At 41.3% G+C, this 16,114-nt stretch overlaps 1 protein-coding gene across 4 annotated transcripts in view; it reads left to right on the top strand.

Annotated features, from left to right (window-relative positions):
- Nucleotides 1–13,376, top strand: part of LOC129700480 (ankyrin-2-like) — a 634,003-nt gene extending 620,627 nt beyond the window's left edge. For all 4 annotated transcript variants that reach the window (XM_055641008.1, XM_055640993.1, XM_055641017.1 and 1 more), the window contains 3 exons: nucleotides 2,665–2,844; nucleotides 7,388–7,479; nucleotides 11,684–13,376. In XM_055641008.1, the coding sequence (XP_055496983.1) occupies nucleotides 2,665–2,844; nucleotides 7,388–7,479; nucleotides 11,684–11,867 (456 nt within the window). In that variant the 3' untranslated portion in view covers nucleotides 11,868–13,376. The remainder of the gene's footprint in view (nucleotides 1–2,664; nucleotides 2,845–7,387; nucleotides 7,480–11,683) is intronic.
- Nucleotides 13,377–16,114: the final 2,738 nt, after the last annotated feature.

Below are 16,114 nucleotides of genomic sequence, written 5' to 3'. Positions count from 1 at the left end.
TGCTTCCTAAGTGCTTCAATAAGCCATTATGAGACCGAGAAACAAGAATAAAACTGTTTGAGACATCAGCCAAACCTTTGGCGAGCAAAATCAAATGTTTGGAACATCATTAAGAAGAAAGAGAGCACTGGTGAGCTTACTAATTGCAAAGGGACTGGCAGGCCACGGAAGACTTCCACAGCTGATGACAGAAGAATTCTCACTATAATAAAGAAACCCCCCCCAAACACCTGTCCGACAGATCAGAAACACTCTTCAGGAGTCAGGTGTGGATTTGTCAATGACCACTGTCTGCAGAAGACTTCATGAATAGAAATACAGAGGCTACACTGCAAGATGCAAACCACTGGTTAGCTGCAAAAATAGGATGGCCGCGTTACAGGTTGCCAATAAGTACTTAAAAGAGCAAGCAGAGTTCATTTTTGGTTTCATCAGACCAGAGAATCTTGTTTCTCATGGTCAGAGTCCTTTCGGTGCCTTTTGGCAAACTCCAAGCAGGCTGTCATGCGCCTTTTACTGAGTAGTGGCTTCCGTCTGGCCACTCTATCATAAAGGCCTGATTGGTGGAGTGCTGCAGATATAGTTATCCTTCTGGAAGGTTCTCCCATCTCCACAGAGGAACTCTGGAGCTCTGTCAGAGTGACCATCGGGTTCTTGGCCACTTCCTTGACCAAGGCCCTTCTTCCCCGATTGCTCAGTTTGGCCGTGCTGCCAGCTCTATGATGAGTCCTGGTGGTTCCAAAGTTGTTCCATTTAAGAATGACCGAGGCTATTGTGCTTTTCGGGATCTGCAATGCTGCAGAAATAGTTTTATACCCTTCCCCAGATCTGTCTCGACACAATCCTGTCTCGGAGGTCTACGGACAATTTCATCGACTTCATGCCGGTTTTTGCTCTGACATGCACTGTCAACTGTGGGCCCATATATAGACAGGTGTGTGCCTTTCCAAATTATGTCCATTTAATTTACCACTGGTGGACTCCAATCAAGTTGTAGAAACATCTCAAGAATAATCAATTGAAACTGGATGAACCCAAGCTTAATTTTGAGTGTCATAGCAAAGGGTCAGAATACTTATGTAAATGTGATTTTTCAGTTTTTTCTTATTAATTACTTTGCAAAAAATTATAATCACCTGTTTTTGCTTCTTCATTCTGGGGTATTGTGTGTACATTGATGATTAAAACAAATGAATTTAATCCATTTTAAAAAAAGGCTGTAACGTAAGAAAATGTGGAGAAGGTGAAGGGGTCTGAATACTTTCTGAATGCACTGTATATGCTGAAGAGAAAACTGAAGGGGCCTAGCCCCCAAAACAAGCATAAGCTAAAGATGGCTGCAATACAGGCCTGCAGAGCATCACTAGAGAAGACACCCAGCAAGTGGTGATGTCCATGAATCGCAGACTTCAAGCAGGCATTGCATGCAAAGGACATGCAACAAAATACTAAACATGGCTACTTTCATTTACATGCCATCATTGTGTCCCAAACATTATGGTGCCCTGAGATGGGGGGACTATGTATAAACACTGCTGTAATTCCTACATGGTGAAACAAAATATATAAAAATGGCCTTTATTAAAATCTGACAATGTGCACTTTAAATACATGTGATTTTTTTTTAAATTACAAACCTCAAATTGGGGAGGACAGAGGCAAATAAATAAATGATGGGTCTTTATCCCAAACATTATGGAGGGCACTGAATCTCACAAAATATATGGACCAGTCATGTGCTAACAACTGCCTTGTATGAAATCAAAGCTATTCCTAAATCACTGAAGTATTTAACCCAGAATCCAAAAATACTAAAAACTAAAATGGTTGAAAATACAAGGTAAGATTGTCAACACATAAAGAGTGAAAACAAAACTGGGTCAATTTCTCAAATCAAGACTCAACAGACTAAATAAAGAAATATTAGTGAGTTTATTTCTTGTGCAGGGTTCAAAGGAACATAGTTAATAAACAATTAATCTACTAGATGATACATTTGACTTCCACAGTTTAGAAATCTGACCAGGCACATTTTCTCTGAAACTTTAAGCAGCAAAAAGTTGTAACTGCACCTGTCTTTATTTTCTAAATCATTGCAATCCACTAATTTGCCACAAGGAAAGATTTACAGGAAGAAGACTTTCCACACCTTTGCACAGCATTTCTTTCAAAGACAATGAGTATTGGCCTTCTTTGTGCCAATCTTTTGTCAAGTTCAAGTGCAGACCCATCTCACCCATTCATCTGGGTCCCACGCCAGGCATCCAGAATTTTTGACTTGTCTAATGTCACAGTGATTTAGTTCCCTTGAGAAAGAGCATTTGCAATTTATTGTTAGATTTCCGTGATTCCAGATTACCCATTTTGTCACCACATCAATGTATATTTATTTACTACAACACAGAAGAATGTCATTCATCCTAGCATGTCTTTGGCCCTGCAACATACTTATCCCATCACTCCAACTTGTATATCCTGCCCCTGCGTCCTTTTAAAAACAGGGTCATATTTTGTGCTTTACTGATTGTTGTTCCATACAAACCCAGCATTTTTTTTTAATGATTGATGATCCATTTGTCTTTTATATAAATATTTCTGGATGTTATTTTGTTTATGGATGTATTAAATAATTAATACCACAAGATCACTTTTGTGTCCACACAGATGACATTTACAGAACCACAAGCGGCCTCTGGATCTGAATTCCAGTCAGAGCACGTTGAGGGTCGGAGAGTCAGTCGGGTCGTCAAAACAACAGTGGTCCATGGAGACAGAATGGAGAAGCATCTTGGAGACCCCAAGCTGGCCGCCGACCTTCCAACAGCCAAAGATGATTTTAACATGGTATGATATTTTCAAACCCTCAATGAAGCTTTTTTATGTCAAGTAGAATCTCATAGTAGTAATTTATCTCTATTGTACCAATTAGAGGTACAGTATAGTAATGAATGCACAAAATAAGGGTGAATATCTTGGTTAGAAAATTGATTCACGAGCCGGAAGCAGAACATAAGAATAAATGGATCTTCTAATATTATTAAGGGATATTAGATAGTCATGGGGAGGTACGTTTATTGCAGGTAGCTGGAAACGCAATTGAAGTTACGATCAGATTTGCTATAATCTTATTAAATGTTGGAACAAGCATGTGGATCCAAGCAGCCTTATCCTACTCCTAACTGGTACGTTTCAGTAGATTATCTTCAGACCAGTAATTTGTTACTAGTGGAGTGCATCCAGATTTTGCACTGGGGCCTCAGCTTCTATGTCAAATTAAACAACAAAGTTTCCTGGCAATATATAGCAAATGGGGAAATAAACTTTGAAGTGAGCATAGTTCCTAGTGCATTACCCATGGGTAACTGAAGTAATTTTCCATATTGCTCCACATCACCCCTGGCCAGTTTGTAGTTTTTTTTAGATCCTCCTAATACACCTCGCTCCCTCTCACCCCAACCCTTCAAGATTAATCTGCACAACTTCCCCAAGCTCTTCAATTCCTGATGGATCCCTGATATTCTGGTGATGCCATCTCCCCATTACTCTGTCAGTAGCCTTACTCCCTACCCTGAAAGATCCAGTATGGCAATTTCCTTCTTCCACCACCCTGCCATTCCCTCAACCCATGGCCACTTGCCTGATGGTCACCTCCAAACCTTTGCGTCAGTACTCAACCTTCATTGGCATGTCTGCACCCCCAAATAAAAGAACATTCTCCTTCTCTCCTTTGTTCAAACATCAAACATCTGTGCTCCTTGGTTCTGGTACAATATTTCCCTCTATCAATTTAAGCCAATTGTAACTTTGTACACTTCGACCTAATCCCAATATCTATTATTCCAAGGAGCATTTCAGCTGAAATCCCTCATCCCTGAAACCATTCAAGTAAATCTTTCCTGCATCTCTTCAGAATCTTCACACCCTTACAAAACCCCAGTGGCCAAAATGAGCGTTAAATCAGTCATGGTTCTTACGGCTATAACACAATGCTTTTGTATTCCATGCTAATGTTAATAAACATCAGGAGCATGTATTTTACTAAGCATTCTTTAAACACACACAATAACATGCACAGGTACATACAGGTCCCCCTGTTCCTGGATTCCATTTAGAAATGTGAGATTTCGTTTTTTGTTTAGAGATTCAGTGTGGAAACAGGCCCTTAAGCCGACCGAGTCTGCGTTGACCAATGATCACCTGTTCATTAGTTCAATATTATTCCAGTTTTGCATCCTGCACACTATGGGGCAATTTACAGAAGCCAGTTAACCTACAAACCTGCATGTCTTTCAAATGTGGGAGGAAACCGGAGCACCCAGAGAAAACCCATGCTGTCACAGGGAGAACAAACAAACTCCATACCATTTACTAGAATGTAGTCGGGTTTCAACAACTGGGTACAGAGATGGTTGAATAAGTAAGGTCAACAATTCTCTGGAGCGCAGAACTCTAAGGGGCCGCGACCTATAGAGGTCTTTAAATTGTGAGATCTATGGTCAGATTGCCCATATTGTCCCTTTGCCTCTATTCAAAAGAGGACATTGCTTCAGAATTAAGGGACAGAAGTTTAGGGGTTATCAGAACTTCTTTACTCAAGAGTGGTGTGTGGAATTTAGGGAATGGTGGAGGCAGGTTCATTGGTTCATTTAAAAATAAAAAATCGGGATGGGGCAGGGAAAGGGAGTATCAGTGCTGGCATTTGGGACTAAAATCCAAAGGTTGTTTGGCACGTACTTGTAGGGCGAGAGGGCCTGTTTCCGTGCTGTAATTGTTATATGGTTATATGTTATGTCAGTTTTGAACCTGGGTCTTTTGTTGTAAGGCAGCAACTCTTTTGCTATTCAGGCAACTCTGCCGCGCCTATTGTCTATCTATGGTCTATTGCCCATATTGTCTATTGCCTCTACAAATTCTTTCTGCTGAAGTGTATCGCACGTTTCAGTTGAACTGTATGCCTGTAGGTATTTAGGGGATTGAGGAGCATTCTTAAGAAGGAAATCGGGAGGGCAAAAGGAGATCACTCTGGCATTTGGGAGAATCCAAAGGGTTTTATACGTACATTAAGCAGGGCCTTGGTGAGACCACACCTGGAGTATTGTGTGCAGTTTTGGTCTACTAATTTGAGTAAGGACATTTTTGCTATTCAGGGCGTGCAGCATAGGTTCACCAGGTTAATTCCCAGGGTGGCGGGACTGACATATGATGAAAGAATGGATTGACTGGGTTCGTATTCATTGGAATTTAGAAGGATGAGAGGGAATCTGATAGAAACATATAAAATTATTAAGACATTGGCAAGCTAGATGCAGGATTCACTGGATGCATTCAAAAATGAGTTAGATAGAGCTCTTGGAGCTAGTGGAATCAAGGGTAACATTTAGAAGAGATGAGGAAAACGGGATACCCAGAGAGTTGTGAATTTGTGGAATTGATCACATCAGAATGGCGGTGCTGGCTCCGATTCAAAATCTCCTGCAAAAATTTTAGATAGAGCTTTGAAACTATATAGGAAGAAAGAAGGAATGGGGATACTGATTTTGGATGATCAGCCATGATCATATTGAATGGCAGTGCTGGCTTGAAGGGCCGAATGGCCTACTACTGCATCTATTTTCTATGTTTCTATGTGAATGGAAAGAAAGTTACTGGAGAGAAAATAATGAGAATAGCATAACATGGATGCCCCTTAACACAAATCAGATTTTGATATTGACTTCCTCCAACATAAAATCAGTGTACTGGTAATTGGATTTGTAAAAGATAGCTGGAAAATCCAAGTAACCAATTCTAAAAACAAAATGGACTTTATTGTATTGTCAAAGTATAAGGATATAGATCAGCTACAGAGAAATGACAGATGAGGTTTAATCTGAGCAAGTGCGAGGTGTTGCACATTGAGAGGTCAAATACAAGGGGAAAATACACAATTTATGGTATGACCCTCAATGTCATTATTGTACAGAGGGGTCATGCGGTTTAAGTCCTTACTTTGCTGAAAGTAATAGAAAGTAATAGATAATAGACAATAGGTGCAGGAGTAGGCCATTCGGCCCTTCGAGCCAACACCGCCATTCAATGTGGTCATGGCTGATTATCCCCAATCAGTACCCCGTTCCGCCGCTATCTTTAAGAGCTCTCAACATAAGTTGATGGTAAAAAAACATGTTTGCCTTCATTGGTCAGGGCACTGAGTATAAGAGACAAGATGTCATGATGCAGGTTTATAGGACTTTATTTGGGCCACACTTTGAATATTGCGTGCAGTTCTGCTTGCTCCACTACAGACAGGATGTGGAGACTTTGGATAGGGTACAGAGGAGGTTTACCAGAGGGTTGCCTCGATTAGCTGGTATTAGCTACAGGGAGAATTTGGACTAACTTGGACTGTTTTCTCTGGAGTGCCGGAGTTTGCAGGGAAGTATATAGAAGTATATAGAATTAAGAGAGACATAGATAGGGTAGACAGTCAGAACCATTTTCGCAAGATGTAAAATAAAATACTGGAGGGCATAGTTTTAAAGTGATAGAGTGTTTTAAAACGTTTTTAGTCTGAACGTGCTTCCAGGGTTGGTGGTTGGGGCACATACGTTAGCAGCATATGCAAAGAGTTGGGGGGGGGGGGGGGAATATGGATTATGTGCAGATAAATAAGAGATGGTCTTGGCATCATTTTCTGCACAGACATTGTGGGCCAAAGGTCCTGCTCTTGTGCTGTACTGTTCAATGCATTTATGTGCAGGGCCAAAGCAGTAAAGCGTTCATGTTTTATCTCTCATATGAAGCGTTTATAATGATGGCATATTAAAATACCGTAAAGAAGCTTAATGTATATTTTTTATAAATCCTTTATTTCAGGCTTTATCCTCAATGGTTTCACAAGATCTGCAACCTCCTCGGCGAGATGTTTGCTAAATTGCAAATGTCATAAAATATAACTATTTGACAACTCAATAAAGCTGCAACACAAATTAATTTCAACTAAAACATGAATCCCAATTTTATCCCTGGGAAAAATTAGTTTCTTTCTGAGGGAACCCTGAAAATAACGCTATTAATGATTATGTTAACAGCAACGGTGTAGAGTCCAGAAACAATCTGGATCACTTTGACACAACATTAAGACTTCCCATGCTGGAACCTGGAGCAAAACATAAACCACTGCAAATATTCAGTGGGATAGGCAGCATTTATGGAGACAAACAAATGGTCCACGTTTTGGATCAAGATCCTGCATCAGGACTTGATTCACTGAGTTCTTCCATCAGCTTGTTTATGGAGTAAATTTTCATTTCTGAGGATTGCATTCATTTTTTGCTTTGTTTTTTTTCAGTTCATTTTAGTGCAGTAATATTGTTTTATGTATCTGTGCTGTTTTCATTTTGCCCAGGCTCTTAGTTTCGCAGGGAACCAAGGAAAGGTTCACATTCCAAATGTAGTGCAGAGAGAGATTGTAAAAGAGGATGGATCTGTAATTAAAAGGTTTGATTTGCCCTCCACTGCTCTTTTCTTTTCAACATTTGTATTACTAACTAGTTAATATGTAGTCTGGATTTTCTACGTCTTACCGTGCGTGACCAGGTAATATTTGGTAGGTAGTCTGCGCTGTCGTTTAACACAATGTGCCCAGTGTATGCCAATCGTTCATTTGTGTAATTTTTACAGAAGTTGCATGGAGCTGTGTGAACCTTGCCTATGTGTTTCACAAACTTATTTTGTTGTTTTGAATTGAGACTTCAACATGACTCAACTAAAAAACATTGTCAAATAATAATTGCCATGTTATAGTGTATTGTCAATTGTCCTGGAAACTTTATGTGATAAGTATGCAAGGAATGTGCATGCTGATCCTCCACACTCTTACATTTTTATTGTCTTAAATGAATGAAAGTTGCGTTTGCTGTTTACACTGATAATATTCTGCAACTATTCTCCGGGACCCATTATTTCGTTGTGGTTTACAATTAACTGAGCACATATAAATTCCAAAGTGCATAAATCACAGGAGCAGAATTCGGCCATTTGACTCATCCAGTCTACTCCGCCATTTAGTCATAGCTGATCTATCTTTCCCTCCCAACCCAATTTTCCTGCCTTCTCCCCTTAACCTTGACCTTTACTAATCAAGAACCTGTTAATCTCTACAATCACCTGTTAATCTGTGGCAATGAATTTCACAGATTCACCACCCACCCTTTGGCTAAAGAAATTCCTCCTCGTCTCCATTGTAAAGGTATCCGATGATAATTTCAATGGTGCCTCTACGAGTACAGGCCCAGAACCTTCAAACGCTCGTCATACATTAACCCAATTATCTTTGGGATCATTTTCGTAAACCTCCTCTGAAGCCTCATCAATGGCTGCACATACGTCCTCGGATATGGGACCCAAACATGCTTACCATATTCCAAATGAGGTCTGACCAGCGCCCAATAAAGCCTCAGCATTACATCCCTACTTTCATACTATAGTCCTCTCGAAATAAATGCTAACATTGCATTTGCCTTCCTTACCACCGATTCATCCTGCAAATGAACCTTTTTGGAATCCTACACCAGCATTTCCCTTTGCAACTATAGTTTCTGAATCCTTCCCCCATTTAGAAAATAGACTACAGCTTTATTCCTACTACCAAAGTGCATCACTGCACACCTGGCTATCTATCACATCCTTTCCCAATCTTCCAATCTGTCCAAGTCCTTCTGTAGACTCTACTTCCTCTACACTACCTGCCCCTCCATCCACTCCACTATTCAATCATGGGTGATCTATCTTTCCCTCTCAACCCCATCCATATCATCTGCAAACCTGGCCACAAAACCATCAATTCAATCATCCAAATAATTAATATACAATGTGAAAATTAGCGGACCCAACACCAACCCCCATTGGGACACCACTAGTCACCGGCAGCCAACCAGAAAAAAGGGTCTTCTGAAAGTCCGTAAACAACATCAACTGACTGTCTATACTACCTCAATAAATTCCACCTCATCCTTAATAATGGACTCTAAAATCCTACTGACCCCTGAAGTCAGGCTAGCTGGCCAAACGTTTCCCCTCTTTTGCATCCCGACGTGAACAGTGGAGTAACATTTGTAATTTTCCAATTCTCTGATACTACTGAATCTAGTGATTCTTGGAAGATCACTACTAATGCTTCCACATTTTCTAAAGCTACCACTTTCGAATACCTCTAATTATTTTACACCAAATCCTTCTTAAGCAATGGCATATTCTCACACTATGTTGTGAAGAAATTCTTTTAATGTCTAATTTTCTTTCAATCAGCTTGTTTTCAATGTTGACGAACAGTCTTTTGTTTTGAAATAAACTACCAGTGGAAGGTATTCTCCAAACTTTGCCACTTCCTTTTTTATTTTTATTCATATCTCTGTTTAATCCCTTCCACGGCAGGCAGTGTAATTTGATTGTCTCTCAAATCATAGCAAACATGAAACACTCAGTAGTGCTTTCCAGGTATCATCCTTGTGAGCCATTGCCGTCATTTCAAAGTCCAAATCTATTCTTCTGAAAGCTAAACATAATATTCCAACAAAAGTGTCATCAGCTGCCTGGACCCTAAAGTTTAAAATTACTGCCGAACTCCCTCTTCACAAAGACACTACAGTACCCCTTGAGACCCGTTCCGTAACCTTGCCATATTTTCCTTTCATTCTCCAGAACCAGGGAGTCCAGAACCAGGGGCCATAGTTTAAGAATAAGTGGTAACCCATTTAGAAGTGAGGAAACACTTTTTCACACAGAGAGTTGTGAGTGTGTGGAATTCTCTGCCTCAAATGGCAGTGGAGGCTGGTTTTCTGGACGCTTTCAAGAGAGTTAGATAGAGCTCTTTGGGATAATAGAGTTAAGGGATATGGAGAGAAGGCAGTAACGGGGTACTGATTGTGGATGATCAGCCATAATCACATTGAGTGGCAGTGCTGGCTCGAAGGGCCGAATGGCCTACTCCTGCACCTATCGTCTATTGTCTACTGTCTATTGTCTATTCTTATGGGAATATACTGTCCCTGAACTCTTGCTAACTCTCTGTTAAAAGACTCCCACCTGTCAGACGTGTTTAAACTGAAAACATTTACCCTCAGTCTACTTGCACCAGGTCATCACTTGTGCTATCAATATGAGCCTACCCCCAATTTAGGACCTTGGCTTGACGACCAACCTTGCTGCTTTTCATAACTAGCATGAAACCTACATAAATGTGATCACTATTTCCAACGTTGTTCCCCAGCAATTCACTTCCACCATCTGCCCAGTTTCATTTCCTAAGATGAGGTCAAGTACAGCCTCTTCTCAGGTCTCCAGTCTCAAAGGGATCATGGACGCACTTAAAAATTCGTCCCCCCCTTATGCCTTGCACAGAAGTAATCCCAATCAATACTAGTAAATTTATAATCTCCCACTATTGTAATCCTATTGCTTTTGATCTTTTCTGCGATTTGCTTTTATATCTGTTTCTCTAATTCCTGCTAACTATTAGGAGGCCTTTTTGTATAACCCTCCATTAAAGTGATCACCCCTCTATTTATCCCTAAACTCTACCCATGTGGCCCCGTTGGACAGTGCTCCCAGGATATCTTCCTTCCATGGAGACACAAGAAACTGCAGATCCTGCATCTTGAGCAAAGTGCTGGATAAACTCAGTGGGCCATTCAGCATCTGTGGTGGGAAAAGAGGGAGCCATCTGTCCAATGCCTCCACAGATGCTGCCTGGCCTGCTGAGTTCCTCCAGCACTTCACATCAATGCATCCCTCCCAGAACTCATTACCTTCCATATCCTCTCTTCATACTGCTGTGTTGCTCACCCGATTCAAGGCATGACGTCCCTTTGTCACACCTGAAACTTTGATGGCCTGGAACATTGAGCTGTAACTCCTGTCCTTCACTCAACCATGGTTATGTGATTGCAATAATATCTTTCCATGCTCTAAACTCATCTGACCTTCCCATGAGACTCCTCGCATTAAATAAATGTAGTTGAAACTATCAGCCACTCACACCACATTCGCAAGCACCCTTGTTGCAGGGTCTCAACCCAAAATGCCAACCATTCACAGATGCTACCTGACCTGCTGGGTTCCTCCAGCAGTTGTTTTCTTGCTCCCAATTATGCATCTGCAGTTTCCCGTGCCTTTCCTGCTAGAATATTGGTCCCTTTCAAATCTAGATGTAACCCATGAAACACAGAGGTGCAGCTACAGAAAAGCATGTGCTGCCAGAATGTGACGTCTTTAGTTATTCGTTTTGCATTGTACAAAAGGACTATTTCTCACAGGCCTGCTACTTCTGTAGTAGGGCAAGACTTGAGTTGTCTGTTCCACATGAGAGAGATGGTAAAGCATTGCTTGCAGTTCATTTTTGCTACTTCAGCCAGATATCCCTTCTAATCTTTCTCCCTAATTTTCTTTTTGAGTACTATAGCATTGCTTTAAATGTTTAACATTGTTTAATGAACTAATCTATTGTACAACCGGAGTGGTGGTGTCAGTTTCTGACTTGAGGGTTGATTGTCTCTAAGACTCAACTAAGTGGCTTTGGGAAATCTTTAATCCTTTCTATTACTCTAATACTCAACTTTGGTTTTTGTGGTCCTTCAAATTCTCTTCTCCTAAACTGTGTCCTCTCTTTTTTCTCTGTTTTTTTGTTCTTGGTCCATTTCCATAGGGTGACCATGAGTAAAGCCAGCACACAGAAGAGGACTGTGGTGGAGGATCGGGAAGGGAAACATATTCACGAAGAACAGCTGGAGGATGTGCCTGAAGCACTTCAGAAAGATGACCTGAAATTCGACCTACAGCAACTTCTCGGTCGCTTTTGCAGTGAGGACTGGAAACAGGAAAAAAACTAAATAGCTCAAATTGCGCATTACCTGTTATGTTACAACTGCACAGTTTGCTCACATGAAGAAATTGCATATTGTTATTTCCATCTAAAATCACTGGCATAGCTGTGTGGAAAGCATAGATCTGAATTAGCCTTTTATCGTAAGTAAATTTGTGACCAAAGATGGCATCCAAATCTCGGATGACTAATACTGTTTGAACATTAGATCTTCCTGATATGCCAGTTTTAGGAACATGCTAAAGTTGCTTCCTGCAAACTCTGGCAACAATGTCAAAATCCAGAAAATACTTCAGCCACAGGCCTCTTCCCATTTTCTGTCGCAGAAGGACTTTCTAAACAAAATGTGTAAATAGCAAAACTGTTTTGGCTTGTGAAACCAAGACCGCCTATCTTGACCATAAAATTGCCACCAAACACAAGGTCCTTTTCTTCATTGCCGAATTGACTAAGTGTCGCCACCGTAACAGAATGTGAGTGTGCAGGCCTAGTGGGGAGCACGTAAACATTTTACAGTCCCTCAAAGCTTCTCAAAACGTAATAAATATGCTAGCACCTGCACTTATCGTATCAGACATTTCTCCATTAATTGCATTAGTATGAATTAAGCAATGGGCGTGGCAAGCTCCATTTGATGTGCATTCATGCCGCCATACAGGTTTCCAGAAATTTGCAACTTTCTTCACTGCTTTCACCAACACACATAGTCTTGTATCTGTGATCTACTACTTTCTACTGGCACCTGCACTGTAGATAACTGGAACTGAGATTAACCTAACAAGAAAAGTGAACAGAGCCCTTTGGTTATTTCAGCAGTATGTAACAAGACTGGCTTCTTTTTGTACATGCATGTAGTATTTATAGCTGTTGTAATCATCTATACGGTTGTTTAAACATCTTTGCATTGAGAAAAAGGTTCAGCTTGTTGTCTCAACATAAAGCGACAAACAAAAAAGGAACCGAATATGATAAATATGTGGTATTTTTAACTGTTCCAGTCTACCCTTCAATGTATTCATAAGATTTTATTTTAGTTTTTTTTTAAGTTATTATAGTACAGAAAGTTGCTAATATGAGGACAATATTCATTGAGTACTCAAGAAGTTAAATCAGTCTATTATTTACTCCTCCAATCAGTGCAGGCAGAATATCCGTTTTCTGTTATGTCAGTGTCAAGGCCTGTACTGAGTGATGATAAAAACCAACAGAGAGAGTGTGTATTGTTCTGGCTATGCCATGTGGTGTTACTTGCAGCGCAGATGATGTCTCTGTAATTACATTTTTATCTCTATCTTTTTATTTGCTGTGTAATCAAAGAACTTCAGAACAGTGAGAAGTGGATTTTAAGTTGATGAATCAGCATCTTGTTCCCATGGTGATAACAAATATTGTATATGATATCTATGAGGGCATGTATTAGGATAAAGGTAAATGGAAGAAAAATTAAAACACTAACAAATACATAGCAACTGCAATGTGTAAAATGGCTGATTTAATTAAAATAAAATGTACAAGTGTTACATGTAAGATATTTTTATTCTCCTGTATCCACCATAAGTGTGTGCCTACATTGCCAACTGTAGTGTGTTGAAGTGATTCTAATGCTTTGGTGGGTGCCAGAGCATTTGCTGTATAAAAATAACACACACACACACACACACACACACACACACACACACACACACACACACACACACACACACACACACACACACACACACACAACACACACACACACACACACACACACACACATATACACACACTAGACCAAGTGCAGACCACGTTGGGTCTGTTCACTAGACCAGTGCAGACCGCGGGTCTTGCAAGCAAGAGGGCGGCCTGATGTCATCGCGCAACGCCACGCGATAGGCGTACGCCGGCAAGACGCTGCGTACGCCCTCAATAAGCCTGTGGGCCGACAGGCCATTGACGCGCGGGATTTTCCAAGAGTGCATGCCCGCGGGGATGGTGAAAAGCATCGGGGGGATCAGCGATATGTGCCTTCCGTCAGCGTGACAGAGCCTGGCCGGGGGGGGGGGAGTGGAGGATAGCGAAATGTGAAAAATTTGGCGTTTTTGGAGGAGAGCCGGGTGGCAGCAGCCGTTATGGTGGCTGGCCAGTAGGAGGTGAAAAATTGAGTGAGGGGGGAAAATTTGAGTGAAAAAAATGTGTACATAAAAATGGGGGGGGGGGGGGGGGGTGGGGGGGAGGAGCATGTGGATTTTATTAAAAAATTACCAGATGATCTTGCTACAGGGGTATAAGAAACATGTTGTTTTTGATTTACATAGTGCAGGACTCCTACGTTTCGCTGCCAACTTTCTGCTCGTGTACTGTTGTCAACCATGCAGATTTTGTTTGTCAGCACTGACTCATTCTCCATTCCTGTGTTTCATCTCCTGCCTTCACTTGCCATCAGTTGGAGTGCAACTGAGACAAGGAACTTTGTTCAATCACTCCTGCTGAAGGGTTTTCATCTTAACACTCTTTTTGTCACAGTCTTTCCCACAGGGTGGATATGTCAAATACCATATGGCATAGATTTAAGGTGAGGGAGGACAGTTCAAAGACGATTTGAAATGAAAGTTTGTTACACAGAAAATGATTGGTGCCTGGGGGAATAGAAGAAGCAATACAACACAGGAACCCTTTGGCCCACAATGTCTATGCCGAGCATGATGCTAAGTCAAATTGATCTCATCTGCATGTACATGATCTATATCTTTCTATTTCTTGCACCTCCACATGCCTATCTAAAGACTCTTAAACACCACTATATCAGCCTCCACCACCACATCCTCTGGGTTATGTGTTCCAGATCCCCACCAATCTCTGTGTAAAATCCTGCCCTGCAGATCTCCATTAAACTTTCCCCTTTTCAGCTGACACCAATGCCCTCTAGTCTTGGACATTTCCTAAACAGTTAAGGGCCGTCCCACTTACGCAATTTTTTCGCCGACTTGCCGGCACCCGTCATAGTCGCAGCAGGTCACTGAAAAATTTCAAAATGTTGAAAATCCAGCGGCGACCAGAAAAAGGTACGACTCTTTGGGTGACTACTCACGATCAAACAGGCGTCACCCCGCATGTTGCCTGTATAGTCGTGAGTAGTCGCCTAAAGAGTCGTACCCTTTTCTGGTGACTTGCTGCGACTATGACTGGTGCCGGCATGTTTGCGTAAGTGGGACAGGCCCTTAACTGTTTACTCTAGGGCTCTCATAATATTATTTGCTTCTATCAAGTCTCCCCTCAACCTCTGACGTCCCAGGGAAAACAATCCAAGTTTATCCAACCTTTCCTTTTAGCTGAAACTCTCTAATCCAGGCAGCATTCTGGTAAACCACCTCTGGGGTTTACCAGAACCTCCTCTCAAGGGGCTTCACATCCTTACTATAATGAGGCGACAAGAACTGCACACAGTACTCCAAATGCAGCCTAACCAAAGTCTTCTAGAACTACACCACATCCTGACTCTTATACTCAAGCTCCTCGCAATGAAGGGAAGCATACCTGACGTGCTGCCACCTTACACTGAACTACAAACGGACTCCAAGATCCCTTTGCACGTCAATGCTGTTAAAGGTCTTGGCGTTAACTGTATACTCTCCCCTTACATTCAACTTCCCAAAGTGCAACACCTCACATTTGCTCAAATTATACTCTATCTGCCAGTTCTCTGCCCATTTGTGCAGGTAATCAATATCCCTTTGTATCTTCTGACATTGTCTGCAACTCCTCCATTTTGGTGTTGTCAGCAAAGTTACCAATCCATCTGCATTTACATCCAAGTCATTTATATATGTCACAAAGAACAGAGGGCCCAGCACGCATCCCTGCAGAATTTTACAGGTCAAGACCTCCAACCATAAATTCATAAGCGATAGGAGCAGAATTAAGCCCATCAAGTCTACTATGCCATTCAATCATGGCTGATGTATCTCTCCATCCTAACCCCATTCTCCTGCCTTCTTCCCATAACCCCTGCCACCTGTACTATTCAAGAATCTATCTTTGCTTCAACAATATCTCCCTTCCACCACAATCTTAGTGAAAACAAAGTTTAAGAGACATTTAGGCAAATAGATGAAAGGACATCGAAGAGGAACGAGGGCATAGGATAAGTTTAGATTGGTCTTATGGTTGACCTAACCATGGGCGATGCATTTCTATACTGGTTCCCAATTTTAATCAATACACTAGACTAAGTGGAGACCCGTTGGGCCTGCTCCTCCAACTCAATATTCCACCACT

This window comes from Leucoraja erinacea, chromosome 1 (genome assembly GCF_028641065.1).
Source record: "Leucoraja erinacea ecotype New England chromosome 1, Leri_hhj_1, whole genome shotgun sequence".
Taxonomy (NCBI): Eukaryota; Metazoa; Chordata; class Chondrichthyes; order Rajiformes; family Rajidae; genus Leucoraja; species Leucoraja erinaceus.
The sequence above is the reverse complement of the archived record's forward strand: the minus strand, read 5'-3'. Positions and strand labels throughout refer to the sequence as shown.